Source organism: Phocoena sinus, chromosome 15, assembly GCF_008692025.1.
Source record: "Phocoena sinus isolate mPhoSin1 chromosome 15, mPhoSin1.pri, whole genome shotgun sequence".
In the NCBI taxonomy this organism is placed as follows: domain Eukaryota; kingdom Metazoa; phylum Chordata; class Mammalia; order Artiodactyla; family Phocoenidae; genus Phocoena; species Phocoena sinus.
The window spans coordinates 32,436,879-32,460,780 of record NC_045777.1 but is presented as its reverse complement, the minus strand read 5'-3'; the positions used below and the strand labels follow the sequence as shown (position 1 = coordinate 32,460,780).

The 23,902-nt window shown below is 40.2% G+C and overlaps 1 protein-coding gene across 10 annotated transcripts in view; it reads right to left on the bottom strand.

Annotated features, from left to right (window-relative positions):
• SHLD1 (shieldin complex subunit 1) overlaps positions 1–20,883 on the bottom strand; it is a 95,156-nt gene extending 74,273 nt beyond the window's left edge. For 2 of the 10 annotated variants that reach the window (XM_032605843.1, XM_032605842.1), the window contains exons 1-3: positions 20,740–20,883; positions 11,984–12,244; positions 9,693–9,874 (exon numbers count right to left, since the gene is read on the bottom strand). In XM_032605843.1, the coding sequence (XP_032461734.1) occupies positions 9,693–9,874; positions 11,984–12,036 (235 nt within the window). In that variant the 5' untranslated portion in view covers positions 12,037–12,244; positions 20,740–20,883. Of the gene's footprint in view, positions 1–8,143; positions 9,602–9,692; positions 9,875–11,983; positions 12,245–20,739 lie in introns of those variants that run through there. The other 8 variants (XM_032605844.1, XR_004345859.1, XM_032605845.1 and 5 more) reach the window with 8 other exon arrangements.
• Positions 20,884–23,902: the final 3,019 nt, after the last annotated feature.

The window sequence follows — 23,902 nt, the reverse complement described above, 5'->3', positions numbered from 1 at the left end:
CCTTTCAGCAGAAACACTGCAGGCCAGAAGGGAGTGGCAAGATATATTTAAACTGATGAAAGGGAGAAACCTACAACCAATATTACTCTACCCAGCAAGTACCTCATTCAGATTTGACAGAGAAATCAAAAGCTTTACAGACAAGCAAAAGATAAAAGAATAAAGCACCATCAAACCAGCTTTACAACAAAAGCTAAAGGAACTTCTCTAGGCAGGAAACACAAGAGAAGGAAAACACCTACAAAAACAAACCCAAAACAATTAAGAATATGATAATAGGAAAATACATATCAATAATTACCTTAAATGTAAATGGATTAAATGCTCCAAGCAAAAGACACAGACTGGCTGAATGGATAAAAAACAAGGCCCATATATATGCTGTCTACAAGAGACCCACTTCAAACCTAGGGACACATACAGACTGAAAGTGAGGGGATAGAAAAAGATATTCCATGCAAATGGAAATCAAAAGAAAGCGGGAGTAGCAATATTCATATGAGACAAAATAGACTAAAATAAAGAATGTTAGAAGAGACAAGGAAGGACACTACATAATGATCAAGGGATCAATCCAAGAAGATATAACAATTGTAAATATTTATGCACCCAACAGAGGAGCACCTCAATACATAAGGTAAATACTAACAGCCATAAAAGGGGAAATTGACAGTAACACAATAATAGTGGGGGACTTTAACATTCCACTTATACCAATGGACAGATCATCCAGACAGAAAATTAGTAAGGAAACACAAGACTTAAATAACACATTAGACCCGATAGACTTCACTGATATTTATAGGACATTCCAACTAAAAGCAGCAGAATACATTGTTCTCAGGTGCACATGGAACATTCTCCAGGGTAGATCACATCTTGGGTCACAAATCAAGCCTTCATAAATTTAAGAAAATTGAAATCGTATCAAGCATCTTTTCCGACCACAACACTATGAGATTAGAAATCTATTACAGGAAAAAAAACTGTAAAAAACATAAACACATGGAAGCTAAACAATACACTACTAAATAACCAAGAGATCACTGAAGAAATCAAAGAGAAAATCAAAAAATACGTAGAGACAAATGATAACAAAAACACGATGTTCCAAAACCTATGGGATGCAGCAAAAGAAGTTCTAAGAGGGAAGTTTATAGCAATTCAATCTCACCTCAAGAAATAAGAAAAATCTCAAATAAACAATCTAACCCTACACCTAAGGCAACTAGAGAAAGAAGAACAAAGAAAACCCAAAGTCAGTAGAAGGAAAGAAATCATAAGGATCAGAGCAGAAACAGAAACAAAGAAAACAATAGCAAAGATCAATAAAACAAAAAGCTGGTTCTTTGAGAATATAAACAAAATTGATAAACCTTTAGCCAGACTCATCAAGAAAAAAGGGAGAGGACTCAAATCAATAAAATTAGAAATGAAAAAGGAGAAGTTACAACTGACACCGCAAAAATACAAAAAGCATCATAAGAGACTACTACAAGCAAGTATATGCCAAAAAAATGGACAACCTGGAAGAAATGGACAAATTGTTGGAAAGGTACAACCTTCTAAAACTGAACCAGGAAGAAATACAAAATATGAACAGACCAATGACAAGTAATGAAATTGAAACTGTGATTAAAAATCTTCCTGCAAACGAGACTTCCCTGATGGTGCAGTGGTTAAGAATCGGTGCTCCCAATGAAGGGGGCCTGGGTTCAATCCCTGGTCAGGGAACTAGGTCCCAGATGCATGCCGCACTAAGAGTTTGCATCCCTCAACTAAAAAAGATCCAGCATGCTGCAAATAAGGAACCAACGTGCCATAACTAAGGAGCCCACATGCCACAACTAAGGAGCCAGCAAGCCACAACTAAGACCCAAGCAACCAATAAATAAATAAAATAAAATAAATATTAAAAACAAATCTTCCAGCAACCAAAAGTCCAGGACCAGATGGCTTCACAGGTGAATTCCATCAAACATTTAGAGGAGAGCTAACACCTATCCTTCTCAAACTCTTCCAAAAACCTGCAGAGGGAGGAATTCTCCTAAGCTCATTCTATGATGCCACTATCACCCTGATATCAAAACCAGACAAAGAAGTCACAAAAAAAGAAAATTAGAGGCCAATATCACTGATGAACATAGATGCAAAAATACTCAACAAAATACTAGCAAACAGAATCCAACAACACATTAAAAGGATCATACACCATGATCAAGTGGGGTTTACCCCAGGAATGCAAGGATTCTTCAATATATGCAAATCAATCAATATGATATGCCATATTAACAAACTGAAGGATAAAAACCATATGATCATCTCAATAGATGCAAAAAAAGCTTCTGATAAAATTCAATACCCATTTATGATTAAAAACTCTCCAGAAAGTGGGCATAGAGGGAAACTACCTCAACATAATAAAGACCATATATGACAAACCCACAGCAAACATCATCTCAATGGTGAAAAACTGAAAGCATCTCCTCTAAGATCAGGAAAAAGACAAGGATGTCCACTCTTGCTACTTTTATTCAACATAGCTTTGGAATTCCTAGCCATGGCAATCAGAGAAGAAAACTAAATAAAAGGAATCCAAATTGGAAAAGAAGTAAAACTGTCACTGTTTGCAGATGACATGATACTATACATAGAGAATCATAAAGATTCTACCATAAAACTACTAGAGCTAATCAGTGAATTTGGTAAAGTTACAGGATACAAAATTAATGCACAGAAATCTCTTGAATTCCTATACACTAACAATGAATGATCAGAAAGAGAAGGAAACAATCCCATTCACCATTGCAACAAAAAGAATAAAATATCTAGCAATAAACCTACCTAAGGAGGTAAAAGACCTGTACTCAGAAAACTGTAAGACACTGATGAAAGCAATCAAAGATGACACAAACAGATGGAGATATACCATGTTCTTGGATTGGAAGAATCAACATTGTGAAAATGACTATACTACCCAAAGCAATCTAGATTCAATTCAATCCCTATCAAATTACCAATGGCATTTTTTACAAAACTAAAACAAAAAATCTTAAAATCTGTATGGTGACACAAAAGACCCTGAACAGCCAAAGCAATCTTGAGGGAAAAAAATGGAGCTGGAGGAATCGGACTCCCTGACTTCAGACTATACTACAAAGTAACAGTAATCAAGACAATATGGTACTGGCACCAAAACAGAAATATAGGTCAATGGAACAGGATAGAAAGCCCAGAGATAAACCCACACACCTATGGTCAACTAATCTATGACAAAGGAGGTGAGGATATACAATGGAGAAAAGACAGTCTCTTCAATAAGTGGAGCTGGGAAAACTGGACAGCTACATATAAAAGAATAAAATTAGAACACTCCCTAATACCACACACAAAAATAAACTCAAAATGGATTAGAGACCTAAATGTAAGACCAGACACTATAAAACTCTTAGAGGAAAACATAGGGAGAACACTCTTTGACATAAATCACAGCAAGATCTTTTTCAATCCACCTCCTAGAGTAATGGAAATAAAAACAAAAATAAACAAATGGGATCTAATGAAACTTAAAAGCTTTTGCACAGCAAAGTAAACCACAAATAAGACGAAAAGAAAACCCTCAGAATGGGAGAAATTATTTGCAAACTAAGCAACTGACAAAGGATTAATCTGCAAAATATACAAACAGCTCATGCAGCTCAATATCAAAAAAACAAACAACCCAATCAAAAAACGGGCAGAAGACCTAAATAGACATTTCCCCAAAGAAGACATACAGATGGCCAACAAACACATGAATAGATGCTTAACATCACTCACTAATTATTAGAGAAATGGAAATCAATACTACAGTAAAGTATCACCTCACACCAGTCAGAATGGCCACCATCAAAAAATCTACAAACAATAAATGCTGGAGAGGATGTGGAGAAAAGGGAATCCTCCTACACTGTTGGTGGGAATGTAAATTGGTACAGCCACTATGGAGAACAGTATGGAGGCTCCTCAAAAAACTAAAAATAGAACTACCATATGACCCAGCAATCCCACTCCTGGGCATATATCTGGAGAAAACTATAATTCAAAAAGATACACATGCACCCCAATGTTCACTGCAGCACTATTTACAATAGCCAGAACTTGGAAGCAACCTAAATGTCCATCAATAGAAGAATGGATAAAGAAGATGTGGTACATATATATAATGCAATATTACTCAGCCGTAAAAAGGAACGAAATTGTGCAATCTGCAGAAACGTGGATGGACCTAGAGACTGTTATACAGAGTGAAGTTAGTCAGAAAGAGAAAAACAAGTATTGTAATATATTGCTTATATGTGGAATCTAGAAAAATTATACAGATGAACTTATTTGCAAAGCAGAAATAGAGACAGAGACAGAGAGAATGGATGTATGGTTATCAAGGATGAAAGAGGGGAGTGGAATGAATTGGGAGATTAGGATTGACATATATACACTATTATGTATAAAATAGATACCTAATAAGAACCGAGTGTATAGCACAGGTAACTCTACTCAATGCTCTGTGGTGACCTAAAGAGGGGATATATGTATACGTATAGCTGATTCACTTTGCTGTACAGCAGAAACTAACACAACATTGTAAAGCAACTATACTCCAATAAAAATTAATTTAAAAAAAGGAAGAAATGCAATTTTTTTGTATATTCATATTTAGTTGACTGGGTGTACCTAGTTAACCATTATTATTCAATTATTTAATTATTTGTTTGTTTATTTATTTATTTATTTTGGCTGTGTTGGGTCTTTGTTGCCGCACACAGGCTTTCTCTAGTTGCGGTGAGTGAGGGCTGCTCTTCATTGTGGTGTGCAGTCTTCTCATTGCAGTGGCTTCTCTTATTGCAGAGCATGGGCTCTAGGTGCATGGGCTTCAGTCGTTGCAGCACGCAGGCCCTAGAGAGTGTGGGCTTCAGTAATTGCAGCGCATGGGCTCAGTAGTTGTGGCTTGCAGGCTCTAGAGTGCAGGCTCAGTAGTTGTGGCTCACGGGCTTAGTTGCTCCGTGGCATGTCGGATCTTCCTGGACCAGGGATCGAACCTGTGTCCCCTGCATTGGCAGGCAGATTCTTAACCACTGCGCCACCATGGAAGTCCCTGTTCAATGTTTAATTTAGTGACAATTTACTGTAATTATAGATGTCACTATACACAAAGCTTATATTTATTATGAATTATTTCTTTAGTTTTGGTTAACAGAACTGGAATTCCTGCATGAAAAGTAAAATATTTCGGGCTTCCCTGGTGGCGCAGTGGTTGAGAGTCCGCCTGCCGATGCAGGGGACACGGGTTCGTGCCCCGGTCTGGGAGGATCCCACATGCCGCGGAGTGGCTGGGCCCGTGAGCCATGGCCGCTGAGCCTGCGCGTCCAGAGCCTGTCCTCCGCAACGGGAGAGGCCACAACAGTGAGAGGCCCGCGTAACGCATAAAAAAAAAAAAAAAAAAAAAAAAAAAGTAAAATATTTCTAAGCCCATGTATATGTATTTCCATATAGTTTCTATATGAATATGTGAAAGCACAACTTATGAGTGAAGTTTCTCTGCTTTTATATATTCCATTAAAGATAATAATAGAAATAAATAAAATTAAAAAAAAAAGAAACTATAGGAGTATAAAGAGCAGATGTGAGAAAAGCTAGTTAAGAGATTAACAATAATCCAGAAGACAGATGCTACTGGCAGGGACCAGGGTGGTGGCAGTGGAGACAAAGGAGAGCTGACAGGATTTGCTGATAGACTGGATATGAGATTAAAGAGAAAGAAAGAAGTTGAGGATGACTCCCAGGTTTCTGCCTAAGTGAACAGAAGGATGGAAGTACTTTTTTGAGATGAGAAAGCCTCAAAGAACAGGTATGTCTATGTATATATGAGACAGTAGAGGAATCAGGAATTTGGTTATGTCAAATTTAGGAAGTCTAATAGAAATCTAAGTGATGATGTGAAATACATAGATAGTATAAATGTCAAGCCAGAGATCCAAACTAGAGAGAGAAATCTGGGACTGAGCAGGGTACTGAGAGCATTTAAGGCCCCAAGACTGGATAAGATCACTCAGGGAAGGGTGTGATGACAGACAGGAGAGCTGAGGACTCAGCCCTGGGCTCTCCAACACTAAGGGGCTGGAGAGGAAGGAATCAGGCAAAGAAGACTGAGAACAAATAAGACAGAAAAGTAAGAAAAAAAACATAAGATGCTGCTTCCCAGAAAGCCCACTGAAGAAAGAATTCAAGAAGGAAAAAAGTCAATGCTGCTGACAGATCAAGAAGGACGCTTGAGAAGTGACTACTGGATTTAACAATGTGGAGGTCATGACCTTGACAACAGCTATTTCCATGGAGTGATGGAGATAGAAGCCATGTTGGAGGGTTTTAGGAGGAACTGGGAGGAGACGAACTGGGGACAACAGGTGTAGATTACTCTTCTGAGGGTTTTCTGTAGAAGAGAACAGAGGAATGAGTCTGTAACTATATGGGGATTTGGGGTCTAGGGTGGGCATTTTGTTAAGATGGGAACTATTAAAGCATGTTTGTATGATCATGAGAATGACCAGTAGAGGTGGGATCAACGATGCAGGAGATTACTAGAAGTGACAACCTTGAGTAGGTGAAAGCAGACAGAAAGAGAAGGACAGGCAGGGATGGGTTTCCCACAGAAACAGGAGGGAAGGAAGCTGATGGATGTGAAGTGTGAATGTGTGCTCATTCTCTTTTGAGTGCTTCTGTTTTCTTGATTAAATAGGAAACTAAGATTATCAGCTGAGAAAGAGGTTGAAGGAGGTAATGGGGGTTTGCAAAGAGAGAAGATACTACAAAGTCATCCAAGAGGGCAGGAGGATGAACATGCTAGGAAAATAGTGTGTGATGGATGGGCAGCAAGGAGGCTCAACTTGAGGTAGGAGGTCATGAATTTAATGGATCTTGTCATGAGGATGGGGAGAAAAGGGAACCCTCATACACTGTTGATGGGAATGTAAATTGGTGCAGCCACTGTGGAAAACAGTATGGAGTTTTCTCAGAAAACTAAAAGGAGAACTACCACATGACTCAGAAATTCCACTCCTGGGTACCTATCTGAAAAAAACAAAATCACTAATTAAAAAAGATACATGCACCCCAATATTCATAGCAGCATTACTTACAATTACTAAGATATGGAAACAACCTAAGTGTCCATCAACAGATGAATGGATAAAGAAGATGTGGTATACACACACACACACACACACACACACACACACACACACACGCACAATGGAATACCGCTCAGCCATAAACAAGAATGAAATTTTGCCATTTGCAACAACAGGGATGGACTTGGAAGGTATTATGCTAAGTTAAAGAAGTAAGACCACTTACATGTAGAATCTAAAAAATAAACTAGGGACTTCCCTAGTGGTCCAGTGGTTAAGAATCTGCCTTCCAATGCAGGGGATGCAGGTTCGATCCCTGGACGGGGAACTAAGATGCCACAGGGCAACTAAGCCCGCGCGCCACAACTACTGAGTTTGCGCGCCTTAACTAGAGAGTCCATGTACCACAGACTACAGAGCCCATGCGCTCTGGAGCCTGTGCACCACAACTAGACAGAAGCTCATACACCACAACTAGAGAGAAACCCACAGGCTGCAACTAGAGAGAAGCCCAAGCACTGCAATGAAGAGCCCAACCGCTGCAACGAAAGATCCCACATGTCTCAACGAAGATCCTGTGTGCTGCAACTAAGACCCAACGCAGCCAAAAATTTTTTTAAATAAATAAATAAAATAAAATAAAATAAAATAAAATAAAATAAATAAATAAAACAAACTAGTGAGTATAACAAAAAAGAAACAGACTCAGAGATATAGAGAACAAACTAGTGGTTACCAGTGGGGAGAAAGAAGGGAGGAGGGGCAAGATGGCATAGGGGATTAAGAGGTACAAACTATTATGTACAAAATAAATAAGCTACAAGGATATATTGTACAACACAGGGAATATAGCCAATATTCTATAATAACTATAAATGGAGTATAACCTTTAAAAATTGTGAATCACTATGTTGTACACGTGTAACATATAATATTGCACATAAATTATAGCTCAATTAAAAAAAAATGGAGCCTGGTCAGCGTGGTGGTGTGCTGAGGTGCCCAGGCACTGAACTCATGAAGAGCTGGATTTCCAAAGCCCACCACATGCCAGGCATTACACCTCATACACTTTGACCCTCATTATGTCTGCCCCGTGACAAGGTAGGCATTACTATCTCCATTTTACAAATGAAGGAACCAAGACATGGAGGCCAAATGACTTGCCCAAGGCAAAACCACAGAAAAAAGCAGAACCAGAATTCAAACTAGACAGTCAAATGCAGCACCACCACTCCCCATGCCGTGCAAAATGGTTGTCTCAGGATATGAGTGCTCCTTCCCATGTTTAGACCTTTATAAGGGCTTCCAAAAGAATCTTTTTTCATGAAATGTCTAGATTTTAAACAAATACTCCAATATAAATATTTCAATGGTCAACTCAATTCAAATTAATAACAGTTGCTTTCTTTGGGATGGAAAGTAATATAGAGGCAGCAGGATGGGAAGGGGAAGAGGAAAGGTTAAATGAACTAAGATTCTGAGCCTAGAAAGAAAAAGGATAAGAAATGATCTAATTCTTGCTCTGGAACTAAATTAAACAGGAATCTGACTGATCCTGATTACTATGTCCTGAAAATCAGAAAAGAATCATCAGGGAGTTTAAAAGTATTTTTTTTCCATAGAATTCTTAAAGATAATGACAGGTACACACCCTACTTACTGCCAATGTTGAATTCATCTTCATTAAGGCCCACATTTTCTTAGTACCTGCGTGCTCTTTAAAAATATATATTTGGGCTTCTTAATATTAACAACAACAACAACAATAATAATAGCACCAGAATACTGTAATAGCAATTGCCTGAGCACCAATGTATGGCAAACACTATGATGTGCCCCTGCACTGTTCCCTGAGTTAAACCTACTCCATGAAGCAAGCATTTTGATCCCCATTTTGTAGCTGATTCTGGAACTCAGAGGGGTTAAGAAATATGACCTGAGTCACACAACCAGTAAGTGGCAAAGCTTTGAATATGTGGACCTACAGGCCTGGATTAGGCAATAAACAGGGAGGAGATGGGCTTTACAACCAGAGATGGTCACTAACTATGTCAAAGAACTTAAAAAACAGACTTTTCGGCAATTCGGTCAGGGAAACTTACAGAAAAGTTGTTACCTAAATCCAGAGTATACTTCATAAGAGGAACACTAAAGTCCCTATGACACACAACAGGCCCACATGGCTATTTTCTGAAGTTTTAAAAGAACAAAACAAAAAAACAATTCTACCCTCTCCCAGTGAACCAAGTGCTCCCTGCCTCTAAATGGATTTGGATGGAGATCAGAAAGGGACTCAGACAAAAAGGCCTCCAGGAAACAGCTCCTTGTCCTGGTTCCACCAGGGAGGCTGTCCTTTGAAGTCTCTCCCAACAGTTTTGCTTAGATAAGATGTTTTTCTCCCCGAGACAATGAGTGATTTCTCAGAGATCTGCCTTTGGAAGACAGAGAAACTATCACATATAGGTATATGTCAGGATTTTTTTGTTTGTTCAATGTTAGTTTGTTTTAAACTGTGCTTCTTACCTGGATCCGTATCAGAAGAGCAAGGAATAGAAAAGGCTTCCTCAGAACTAAAAGCCTCACTGTTGGCCTCCTGGCTGGGTCTCTGCAACACGTAATCCCTTATGTCATAAGCTGATGGCAGGTCCAAAGCACTGCTCTCCTCTGATTGGCTTCCTGGAGTGGCTTCCTGATTTGCCATAGTCCTGCCATGGAAAATATAAAACAATTCAATACAGAAGGTATTGCATAAGAGGAGCCTCCATTACAGCCATGGCTTAAAGCACCTTAAAGGCCAAAAAACAGTAGAACCAAAATAATTTACTTTCCTGTTACTAACAGTCTTCCTTGTCTTTGCTTTACTTTCCTGTTATTAATGGTCTTCCTTGTCTTTGCTTTAGACCCAGTATTTGTTTACCATGTTTCTTTTTTTTTTTTTTTTAATTAATTTATTTATTTTGCTGTATTGGGTCTTCGTTTCTGTGCGAGGGCTTTCTCTAGTTGTGGCAAGTGGGGGCTACTCTTCATCGCATTGCGCGGGCCTCTCACTATCGCGGCCTCTCTTTTTGCGGGGCACAGGCTCCAGACGCACAGGCTCAGTAGTTGTGGCTCACGGGCCTAGTTGCTCCACGGCATGTGGGATCTTCCCAGACCAGGGCTCAAACCCGTGTCCCTGCATCAGCAGGCAGGCTCTCAACCACTGCGCCACCAGGGAAGCCCCCATGTTTCTTCATCATGAGAAACAAATAACTCTCAGCACAGAAAGAAACCATGAATCATTTCAGCTGGAAAGTGAACTGCATATCTGATAAGGATGAAATACTGTTTAGCACTATAATCCAAGGACTACACAAATATTTAATGAGATGGGAAACTGTCCATGATATATTAAATGGAAAAAGATTTAAAAACTATAGGTAGGGTTTGATCCATATTTTATAAAATATCGTGTGTGGGATGTGTGTGTATGAAATATACAGACCTATAGCTAGAAAAAAAAAGTCTAGAAGGGTATATCCCAAATTAATTCCAGTGATAATTAACTCAGTGGTTTAATTTCTGGGTAGTGAAATTACAGGTGATTTGCATCTTCTTCTGTGGCCTTCAGACAACTGTTAACATGCCAGGCCCCAGGGATGCAAAGATGAATGTGACAGACACTTCCTTTGAGTTGCTCAGGTTGGGATGATCCAAACACAGAGACAGACAGTGCTAACACCATGATAAGATGAAGAGGCACCCAGAGAGGGGCAGTAAGGCTTTCTGGAGGAGGCTGTCCCCAAGTGTGGGGCAGGCCATGGCCAGGGGACAGTATGAACCCCAGAGGAACCAGCTTGGGCAACCATAACTGGCAAGAGGTGTTGAGAGTTTTGGACATTTCTTGTTAAAAATTAGGTGTCCCTTATCCCTCCTGGTTGATGTCTACCTGTGGGCTGGAGGGCTCTTTGCAGTACATCCAGCCCTGCCCACCTCTCTGTAAAATAATTATGGGCCTGGAGAGATCCTGGACCCTCTGCTACTCTCTGCCTCTTAAGTTGTCATCAGTAAATCTTACTATGGTCAACACCACACCCTGTGACTACCACAGGCCACCATGTACCATGCAGAGGAGACACATGGTCAGATCTGCAGATTTGGCAGCTGGACAGCAGGCAATCTCAGGAGTGACAGGAATTCAGACAACTGTTGTGGTCCCAGTGAGAGAGGAAGAGCATGTGAATGAGGGCAGGGCACTAGCAGCCAAGAGCAGGGGACAGACTAAGAAGATATTTAGGAACAGAAATAAGAGTCGAACTTAATAACTGAATGGATAAAAGGGCTAAAGAGGAACCAGAAGTCAACAAAGAGTGGTAGCTTCAGTGACAGGGTTGTATTATCAACTGAGTGAGAGCAGACCAGAGAAGGATAGGTTTGGGAGGAGGCAGTATTCCAAATTATGGGATATTATCCAGCTGTTAAAATGACAGTCAGAACTTGAAAGATCTATGTCTGAATGACAGAAGCAATTTCAGAATAACATGAGCAGTATAATAATACGAGTAGTTAACATTTATTAAGTGCTTTTTGGTTGCCAGGCATTGTGCTAAGAGCTTCATCTGCAACAGCCCTATGAAGCAGGTAATCTTATTATTACCCACATTTACAGTCAGATAGTTGGCCCCAAACACAGGAGAAGTAGAGTAACTAGCCCAAGGAAACCTATCCAGAAAGTACCAACCTAGGATGAACCCAGCTCCAGAGCGTCCTGACTGCAGCCCAAACTACCACCTGATCAAGCAAAGATAGGAGGTATAAAAACAAATCAACAGAGAGACCTGGCAAGACACCTCTCATTTGAGGACACCCAGTCACATGCTGTTGTGGACATTCGCTCAGGCAGACAGTGAGCCAAGACATCAGCTGATTGCTTCTGGAAGGAGTGAGGTGATCAAGATTCCCAAAGAAGCAAGAACATCCTGTCTTTGCACACTGCTATTTTAGCCAACCAAGCCCGAAGTTTCAGCAAACACCTCTGCTGCAGGCATCTGTGGCTCCTCCTTCTGCCCTCATCTTACCAAACACTGCTCTGGAGGTTTCTGGAAGGGAACAAACAGGTTAATAAATGACAGCCACGTATCCTGCTTGCCTACAAAGTTGCATTGAAATCAGCCAGCAACAGAAGTCGTTATTAATGACATGGAACAAAAGGAATCCTTTTTTTAAACAAATAGCACCTTGATGTGATATCCATCTTTTCTTTTATAATCACTTATATTAAATGTCAAATACATCACAAACTGGTTATTTGAACAAAAAAAGAAAAAAACAATCTACTGAAAGGCAGAATCCTGTTTATTACAAAATAAGTACCTGTGCATGTAAAACATTATTTTGGATTCAATGAATTTGTACAGGAGAAATCAAATAATAGGGACAGGTGAGACCCTTCTAATGATCTGAAACTACCTAGGCTGGCCAAGTAGAATGCAATGATTATCCTTTGCCCCAAAACTTTTGATATGTGGTTCAACTTCCTTCTCTAGAAGTGCTTATTTTCTTCTCTTAAAGGTGCTTTAATTACACAATCTATGCCTTGTGACTGCAGGCACAAGAAGTTTCTCAGTACATAAATACCTGCTTACCAAGAGAAAGCAGCCACTGCTCTACAGATTCTTACAAATCTACAAAAACAACTCAGTCAGGGTCCATGTATAAGAAGCAGTTTAATGTCATTTACTTTTTTCTTTTTCTTTTTTTTTGGCCGCACCATGTGGCTTGCGGGATCTTAGTTCCCCAACCAGGGACTGAATCCAGGCCATGGCAGTGAAGTGCCAAGTCCTAACCACTGGACTTCCAACGAACTATGTACTTTTTTTTTTTTTCCAATTAAGGCTCTTTCCTCCCAATATTTTACATGAAAAATTTCAAACAAAGGATAGTGGAAAGAATTTAATACAATGACCATCCATATAGCTACTGCCTAGATTTCTTTATTCTTACTCAATTTACTTAAACACCAAAACAAAACCAAAAACAGTTCACCCATTTCTTCCACCACTCTCCCCCCGCCACTTCTGACAACCGCCAATCTGCTCTCTGTATCTATAAGCCTAATATAAAGTATTTGTATTTCTCTGACTCATTTCACTTATAATGGTCTCAGGGACATTCATGTTGTTGCAAATAGCAAGATTTCATTCTTTTTTATGGCTGAATAATATTACATTGTACATATATATCACATCTTCCTTATTTACTCATCCATCAATGGACCCTTAGGTTGTTTTTCTATCTTGACTATTATAAATAATGCTGCAATGAACATGGGGGTGCATATATCTTTTCTAATTAGTGTTCTTGTTTTTTTGGATAAATACTCAAAATTGGAATTCCTGGATCATATGGTAGTTCTATTTTTAACTTTTTGAGGAACCTCCACACTTTTCTATAGTGGCACCAATTTACATTGCCATGAGTTTTCCATTTTCTCTATATCTATGCCAACACTTGTTATTTCTAGTCTCTATTTATTTATTGGCCACGCCCTGTGGCCTGTGGGGTCCTAGTTCCCTGACCAGGGATCAAACCTGCACCACTACATTGGAAGCGCAGAGTCTTAACCACTGGACCACCAGTCTTTTTTTTTTTTTTTGCGGTACGCGGGCCTCTCACTGCTGTGGCCTCTCCCGTTGCGAAGCACAGGCTCCGGACGCGCAGGCTCAGCGGCCACGGCTCACGGGCCTAGCCGCTCCACTGCATGTGGGATCTTCCCGGACTGGGGCATGAACCCGTGTCCCCTGCATCGGCAGGCGGACTCTCAACCACTGCACCACCAGGGAAGCCCAGGACCACCAGTCTTTTTGATATTAGCCATTCTGACAGGTGTGAGGTGATATCTCATTGTGGTTCTGATTTGCATTTCCCTGATGATTAATGATGTAGAGCATCTTTTCATGTACCTGTTGGCCATCCATATTTCTTCTTGGGAAAAAATGTCTACTCATATCTTCTACCCATTTTTTAATTGGATTGGTTGTTTTTTTGCTATTGAGTTGTATAGGTTCTTTATATATTTTAGATATTAGCCCCTTATCAGATATATGATTTGCAAATACTTTCTCCCATTCAGTAGGTTGCCTTTTCATTTGTTGATGGTTTCCTTTGCTGTGCAAAAGATTTTTAGTTTAATATAGTCCCACCTGTTTATTTTTGCTTTTGTTGCTTTTGGTTTTGGTGTCAGATTCAAAAAATCATCATCAAGACCTATGTCAAAGGGACTTCCCTGGTGGCACAGTGGTTAAGAATCTGCCTGCCAATACAGGGGACATGGGTTGGAGCCCTGGTCTGGGACAATTTGTGCCGCAGAGCAACTAAGCCCCGTGCACCACAACTGCTGAGCCTGCACTCTAGAGCCTGCAAGCCCCAACTCCTGAAGCCCCTGCACCTAGAACCCATGCTCCACAACAAGAGAAGCCACCATAATGAGAAGCTAGCGCACTGCAACGAAGAGTAGCCCCCACTCACCACAACTAGAGAAAGCCTGCAAGAAGCAACGAAGACCCGATGCAGCCAAAAATAAATAAATAAATAATTTTTTAAAAAGATGTATGTCAAGGACTTTATCACCTCTATTTTCTTCTAGGATTTTTACAGTTTTAGGTCTCAAGCTCAAGTCTTGAATCCATTTTGAGTTAATTTTTGTGTATGGTGGTCCAATTTCATTCTTTTGCATGTGCTGTCAATTTTCCTAGCACTATTTATTGAAGAGACTGTCCTTTCACCATTGGACATTCCTGTCTCCTTTCTCATAAAGTAATCAATATATGCATAGGTTTATTTCTGAGCTCTCTATTCTGTTCCACTGATTTATGTGTCTGTTTTTATGCCACCATACTGTTTTAATTATTATAGCTTTGTAATATAGTTTGAAATAAGGGCACATGATACCTGCAGCTTTGTTCTTTCTCAAGATTGCTGTGGCTATTCAGAATCATTCATAGTTCAAAATTTCTTTTTGTTTGTTTTATTACTGTGAAAAATGTCATTGGGATTTTGATCGGTATTGCATTGAGTCTGTATATTGTTTGGGGTAGCATGGACACTGTAATATTAATTATTCCAATCCATGAGCACAGAATATCTTTCCATTTATTTGTGTCTTCTTCAACTTCTTTCATTAATGTCTTGTAGTTTTCACTGCACAGGTCTTTCACCTTCTTGGTTAAATTTATTCCTAGGTAAAAACAAAAATCTTTTAAAAAGAAAAAGAAAAACACTTATTCCTATGTATTTTATTTTATTTTATTTTATTTTATTTTATTTTTCTTGCGGTACACGGGCCCCTCACTGTTGTGGCCTCTCCCGTTGTGGAGCACAGGCTCCGGACGCGCAGGCTCAGCAGCCATGGCTCACGGGCCCAGCCGCTCCGCGGCATGTGGGATCCTCCTGGACCGGGGCACAAACCTGCGTCCCCTGCATCAGCAGGCGGACTCTCAACCACTGCGCCACCAGGGAAGCCCTATTTTATTATTTTTGATGCAATTGTAAATGGGACTGTAGTCTTAATTTCTCTCTCTGATAGTTCATTATGCAACCGACTTTTGTGTGTTGATTTTGTATCTTGCAACTTTGCTGAATTTGTTTATTCTAACAGTTTGTTGATGGAGTCTTTACGGTTTTCCATATATAATATCATGTCATCTTCAAACAGTGACAGTTTTACTTCTTCCTTTCCAATAGAGATGCCTTTTACTTCTTTTTCTTGCCTAACTGCTCTGGCTAGAACTTCCAGTAGTATGTTAAATAGAAGTGACAAAAGTAGGCATCACTCTCTTGTTCCTAATCTTAGCTGTGGGCTTGTCACATATGGCCTTTTCCTAGATTTCATAATTAACATTTTACTATGATTTTCTTTATCAGATAACCAGCTATCCAACTCTCTATTCATCCATCAATTCACTTATTTTTATACATATTTCCATTTAAAAATTGATATAATGAAAGCTTCTGAGGAGATGTGTATGATATAATCAATTTGCATCTTCAAAGGCTCACTCTGTCAGCTGAGTGAAACACAAATGAGAGGAGGGTAAACGTGAAGTAAGGAACACAGCTAAGAAGCTCTGCAAAAATGTCCAGAGATGTGCAGGGGCTCTGGAGTTGGAGAGACTGCTCTCACTTTTTAGCTGTCACCTTGGGCAAGTCACTTAACCTCAATTTCCTCATCTATAAAAATGGCTTGATTACTATGCTTACCTCATAGGGTTGTCATAAGGATTATATAAAATTAATGCATGTAAAATACTTAGTACAGTCTCTGTGCTCATGATGGTTAGCTCCAATAAGTAAAACAGTAATAATTAAAAAACAAATCACAGGCTCCTCTCTTCCCAGCCAACCACCAGCCCATTTGCCCCTCTACTTCCCATCCTATAGCCATGTTGCTTCTTTCATTCTTTTCCAGTAGATTCTATGGTTCACAGTCTTGTTAATACCCTGAACTTCCCTGCCCTGCCCATTCTGTCTTTTTATCACACTCCTTTGGCAAAATTCAGCCTAGACGACCTCAACTATCTCCCTATTTTCTGTGTGCTGGACATGAGAGTCATCAAACAGGTCAGGGCAGACTGGCTCTCTCTAAGTGTCTGAGCACCTACCTGGAATGGGCTATCTGGCTAAATGGATCCTGAGATATTTATCTCATAACTTCCTCTCAACCCCCTCCTCGACTCTTTCATATTTTCTCACTCTTCTTCAACTCAGACCCTCTCCATCACTCACATACCTTCCTCCTCTTTTCAGCCTATCATCTCACTTCCTAATTGACAAGGGAAACAGAAGCCAGCAGAGAGGAACTTCTTCAGCTCTATCAACATAACAAAGGCTCCCACGTCCGCACACTGCTTTACCTCTCTGTAAAACAGGGAGCTGTCCCTTGTGTGGCAAAGGCCAACCACTCCACCTGGGCTTTAGATTCCACTCTCTGGACTTTTCCAGAAGCCTTCGGAGACGATAATCCCTTCTCTGGCTTCTGTTCCACTGGATCTTCACTTACACTTTTCAACAGGCCCAAATCACTCCCATTTTCAATAAAACCTGCTGTGTAAAAGAATATCCTTATTCTTTGGAAATACCACTCAAATATTTAGTGTTAGGGAGACATGATGTCTGCAGTATATATATATATATATATATATATATATATATATATATGTATATATATATATATGTATATATATATATGAGAGAGAGAAAATGATAAAGTAAATGGGGCAAGTGTAGACAATTGATGAATCTGGAAAGTGTTATTTGGGAGTTCCTTGTACTAGTCTTGCAATTTCTTGAAGGTATAAAATTATATCAATATGAAAATTGTCAAGAAAGAAAAGCAAAACGAAAACCTTTGACACCTGCCTTCCTCACAGCCAATCTCCTCTCACTTCCACAGACTTCTCAAGAGTCTAGAATTGGCTCATTTTCTCATCTCCACCAACTCAATCACTCCACCATAACTTCTAGAAATTCCTTCTTCTGACACTCTTTCTTTACTTTTCAGGAAGCCACTCACCCAGCTGACATCCCAGCTAGGCCTGTTCCTTCCTGCCTCCTCTGTGGCTCATCTTCCATCTCCAATTGGACCTCCTCAAGGATATCCCAAGGCTTTCTCCTCTTCTTTCCTCCTCTGAAACATTAATTACCACCCAGAAACTTCTAGCCTGGTTCCCCCAACCTCTGACCCCACTTCTATCTTTCCATCAGGTTTTCCAATAAGCCTTGCTTCTTCCCGCTGCACCTGTCCTTCCCTCTTGTGGATAACTATTCTAAAAAATGGAAGACGGAACACTTCCCAGTTTACGCAATGAGCCCACTGTTATCCTCACACCAAAACTAGACAGAGACATAACAAGAAAACTATAGACCAGTATCATGAATACAGACACAAAAATCCTTGACAGAATACTAGCAAAATGAACCAAGCAACATATAAAAAGGATTACACTCCCTGACCAAGCAGAACTTATCCCAGAAATGCAAAGTTGCTTTAACATCTGAAAATCAATCAATGTAATACACTATATTAGGATAAGGGACAGAAACAACAACAGACACACACACACACACAATCAACTGACAAAGTCAAATACCCATTCATGATCAAAACACTCAGCAAACTCGGAAAAGAAGGGAACTTCCTCAATCTGATAAAGGGCATTTTTGAGAAAAACCATAGCTAGCATCGTACTTCATGGTGAAAGACTGAATGCTTTCCCCTTAAGCTCAGGAACAATTTAATATTAACTGCTCTCATCACTTCTATACAACACTGTACTGGAGCTAAAACCTTTAGCTGCACAATTAGGCAAGAAAATGAAATAAAAGGCTTCCAGATTGGAAAGAGAGAAGTAAAACTATTTCTATTAGCATAAGACATGATCTTGTATATAGAAAGTCCCAATGAATCCACTTAAAAAAAAACTACTAGAATAATTAAAGTTAAACAAGGTTGCAGGATACAAGAACAATACAGAAAAATCATTTGTATTTATATACACTAGCAATAAACAACCTAAAAATGAAATTAAAAATATAATTTTGGACTTCCTTGGTGGCACAGTGGTTAAGAATCTGCCTGTCAATGCAGGGAACATGGGATTCAAGCCCTGGTCTGGAAGATCTCACATGCCACGGAGTAACTAAGCCCATGCACCACAACTACCGAGCTTGCGCTCTAGAGCCCACAAGCCACAATTACAGAGCTCACGTGCCGCAACTACTGAAGCCCACATGCCTAGAGCCCATGCTCCGCAACAAGAGAAGGTACAGCAGTGAGAAGCCCGTGCACTGCAACGAAGAGTAGCCCTCGCTTGCTGCAACTAGAGAAAGCCCATGTGCAGCAATGAAGACCCAACACAGCCAAAAATAAATAAAATAAAATTTTTAAAAAAGAATGTAATTTCATTTACAATAGCATCAAAAAGAATAAAATACTTAAGTACACATAATGAAAAATATGTAAGTCATGTACACTGAGAACTATTTTAAAATGTTGAAAGAAACTAAAGCTCCAAATGAATGGAAAGACATCCTATGTTCATGGAATTGAACACTTACTATTTTAAAATGGCAATATTGCCCAAATTGGTATATGGATCAATACGGTTCTTACAAAATCTGTTTTGTTTTTTTTTTAATTTGCAGACATTTGACAAAACTGTTTAAAAGTACATATGGAAATGCAAGGGGCCCATAAAGCCAAACCAATCTTTTTTTTTTTTTTTTTTTGCGGTCCGCGGGCCTCTCACTGTTGTGGCCTCTCCCAGTGCGGAGCACAGGCTCCGGACGCGCAGGCTCAGCAGCCATGGCTCACGGGCCCAGCCACTCCGCGGCATGTGGGATCTTCCCGGACTGGGGCACTAACCCATGTCCCCTGCATCAGCAGGCGGACTCTCAACCACTGCGCCACCAGGGAAGCCCAAGCCAAACCAATCTTGAAAACGAAGAACACAAATTTGGAGTACTCATACTTTCTGATTTCAAAACCAATTATAAGCTGCAATAATCAAGACTGTGTAGTATTGGAATAAAAACAGTCAGTGGAATAAAATTGAGAGTCCAGAAGTAAAATCTTACAGTTATCGACTGAAGTTCCCTAGATGCCAAGACAATTCCGCAGGGCAAGGACAGTCTTTTCAACGCTAAGACAGCTGGATATCCACATACAGAAAGGTAAAATGGCTCAAGTACTTTGGAAAACAGTTTAGCAGTTCCTCAAATGGTTGGATCAGGCGATCCCACTCGTAGGTATATGTGCTCAAGAGAAATAAAAACATGTGTCCACACAAACTGTACACAGATGGTCATAGCAGCTTTATTCATAAGAACCAAAAAGTGGAAACAATCCAAATGTCCATCAACTGATGAATGGATGAACAAAATGTGGTATATGAATACAAGGAATATTTTTCTGCAATAAAGGAATTAAGTTCCGATACATGCTACAACAAGAACAAACTTTTAAAACATTATACTTAGTGAAAGAAGCTAGTCAAAAAAGACCACATACTGTATGCTGCTATTTATATCAAATATGCAAATTGACAAATCTATAGAGACAAAAAAGTAGACTATCAGTTGCCTAGGACTGGGAAGCCATAGTGAATAGAGAGTAACTTTTAATGGGTACAAGGTTTTTCTTCGAGATGATGAAAATATTCTAAAATTAGATTGTGGTGATGGATGCACAATTCTGGGGATATATGAAAAGCCACTGAATTTTACACTTTAAATGGGAATTTTTTATAATTTGTCAATTATGTCTCAAGAAAGTTGTTTTTAAAAAAATGAAGAACCGAAGTTCATTTAGACACACTGCACGCAAATTCTGGGGCTTCCCCGAGGCGTTCGCTGCAGAGGCCGCCCGTGGTGGGGGAGGGGTTTGGGAGCAGGCCAGGGAAAGCAGCCGTAACTTCCCAATTAGGAGAGAACAGCCTGATGCCTTGCGGAGACCCCCTCCCTTCCCCCAATCCGATCCACTAGTGAATCCGCAGAGAAAACTGGCCCAGAAAAGTCGCCAGGCCCCGATTACACTCACCGCCCCGCAACAGCAGCCGCCTCAAACCGGAAGCGGTGACTCCACGTTTGTTACCGGAAAAGCAGAGTTTGAAAGGAAGTCGCAGGAACCATCTTTGCTGAGGTCAGAAAAGAACAAGGGAAGGCAGTTACGGCCATCTTGACTGAGGGCATTGGCCCCGCCAGCACTGCTTTCCGCAAATGGCTAGTTCGGGCAATTTCTAGAGATTTATTGATAAATGTGCTTGGTGGATACTAAAGGGAACAGGAGAAATATTTTAAACGTTTAAAAATTTGAACGTCTACATTTAAATAAACATAAAATGTAGAGTGAAATTAACAAAGAGAATGTTAATATTTCAACATGTTGCGTTCAGGTAGCTGTACACAACTACCAGAACTGCAGGACCACGCGAAAGAGTTGAGGGTTATTGTTCCATTTCATCACCTTCTTGAAAACGTCCTGTACACTCACAGCCTCCTATAGATGTCTACACTGGGATAGAACCCCATAAATCAGGAGTCCTACACTAGCTGAGGTTTGACCAACTACCTGCCAGATACTTTGAGCTTATGGCAAGCAAGCTGACTGATGTAGTGACCTTTTGAAGACAATTTTTTTAAAAAATAAATTTATTTATTTATTTATTTTTAGCTGCTTTGGGTCTTCATTGCTGTATGTGGTCTTTCTCTAATAAGTTGCAGTGAGCAGGGGCTACTCTTTGTTGCGTTGTGCGGGCTTCTCACCACAGTGGCTTCTCTTGTTGTGGAGCATGGGCTTTAGGAGTGCGGGCTTCAGTAGTTGTGGCACACGAGCTTTGTTGCTCCACGGCATGTGGGATCTTCCGGGACCAGGGCTTGAACCTGTGTCCCCTGCATTGGCAGATGGATTCTTTTTTTTTTTTTTTTTTTTATTGCAGTACGCGGGCCTCTCACTGTTGTGGCCTCTCCCGTTGCGAAGCACAGGCTCCGGACGCGCAGGCTCAGCGGCCATGGCTCACAAGCCCAGCTGCTCCATCCACAGCATGTGGGATCTTCCCGGACCGGGGCACGAACCCGTGTCCCCTGCATCAGCAGGCGGACTCTCAACCACTGCACCACCAGGGAAGCCCATATTTAGACAAACCTAACAAGGCGACTGTAAATTTCACTTTTGCTTCCAGCTTTATGCTTTGATAATCAGTGTATAAGTTTTTTGTTAATATTTACTTATTTACTTATTTGCTGCACAGGGTCTTAGTTGCAGTATGTGGGATCTAGTTCCCCGACCAGGGATCAAACCCAGGTCCCCTGCATTGGGAGTGCAGTCTTAGCCACTGGACCACCAGGGAAGTCCCAATCAGTGTATAATTTTGATTTTCACTTTTTTCCATGTGTATCTCACAAAAATACACATGCTACTCTTCCAAAGTAGCATGATAGATTGTGATTAGAGAAAGCCTGGAATGACATTATTTTCCCGTCCGTGTTAGGAATGATAAACTCAAATATAATTGAATGAAATTAATTATCTCATTATGCAACCATTAAAACTGACTTTAAAAATAACAACTTGTTGGGGAACTAAGATCCCACATTCTGTGGGGTAAGGCCAAAAAAAAAAAAATTACAACTTGCTACAGGACTTCCCTGGTGGTCCAGTGGTTAAGACTCCATGCTCCCAATGTAGGGGACCCATGTTCGATCCCTGGTCAGGGAACTAGAACCCGCATGCCGCAACTAAAGGATCCCCCGTGCTTCAATGAAGATCCTGTGGCTCACCCAAATAAATAAATATTAAATAAATAAATATATATATATATATATATATATATATATATATATATATCAAAAGAAAATCCTGGATCATGCATTGCATTCTCGGTTTTCATGTCTCTTTAGTCTCCTTTAACCTCCGTTTCTGTCTTTGTATTCTTGACGTTGACATTTTTGAAGAGTACAGGTCAGTTATGTTGTAGAATGTCTCTCAGTGTGTTTGTCTGATGCTACCACCTGGTTCTCAATGGCATTGAACATTGCTGATCACTCCCTCTCTCTGGAAAGCCCTTGTCCCTGAGGTCCCCTGATACCAGCTTCTTCCAATGTTTCTCTTTCGCCTCTCAATCATCTAAATCACCTTTACAAACTCTTTCTCTTCAACGTGGACCTCTCTCAGTGTTCTTAAATCGTCTTCTCTTTTCCCTCCCATGCAGATGATTCCCAAACCTCTAAGCCAGTCTCCTCCTGCGATTCAAGTTGACATATCCTCCAATACCTTTATCTCAACCTCCACCACAAAAATTGTAAGAAAGAAGTGTTTATTATTTGCCGCAAGTAAGAAAAACATCAAGACCTCTCCCAAAGCAGTGTCTTCCCAAAGCAGTGTCTCCCCGAAGAGCATAATTGAGGAATTTTTAAGCTAAGCATACATGCATATTCACGTAGGGGTCTGAGCAGAGGATAATTAGCATAGAATTGGGGCAAAGGTTGACAGAGTCCAAGCTTTCATTGACTGAAGTCATGAAGGTCAGTAAATGTCAATATCTTCATCCCTTAAGTTCCAGTTGATCTGGTGGTTGAGTGCTGGTGGGAGCAGTGGTTAAATTCTGCAAAACAGCTCAAGAAATTGCTTCAGGTTAATTTTTACCATTGAAACAGAACTGGGAGTATTTACAACAGATTTATTATCTTTGTTATTGTTACTTCTCTTGCCTGATAATAGTCATTTGTTCCTGCATTCTTTTTTTCCCTTAAGATCATTAATTACTGAGACTCGTTCAAGGGCAAGCATTGTGCCCAGGCTTAGATCACAAAATTGGCTTAGGCCAAAAATGGCTTCTCTTATGTCAAGAAAGCCATGCCTGGTTCTCTGAGGAACCCCTACCCTATCTGCTTACACTCACCCCCACCCCAAATCTCCTGTCTCAGTGAGTCAGACCGTTTGGTTGCCAAAGACAGAAACTTTTTCTCCTCCTTTGTCAGCATGTCCCATATCCATCAGTAATCTTACAGATTCTTTCTCTTAAAGATCTACTGAATAGATCTTAATTCTCTCCATCCTCACTGCAACTTTCTGAGTACAGCTCACCATTATTCACTACCTAGATGACAAAAGCTTTCCATCTCCCCCTGAAGCCAGAGTTCTCTTTCTCTTCTTTTTTTCTTTTTTTTTGGTCCCTCCGCTCAGTGCTGAGCCCTAACCACTG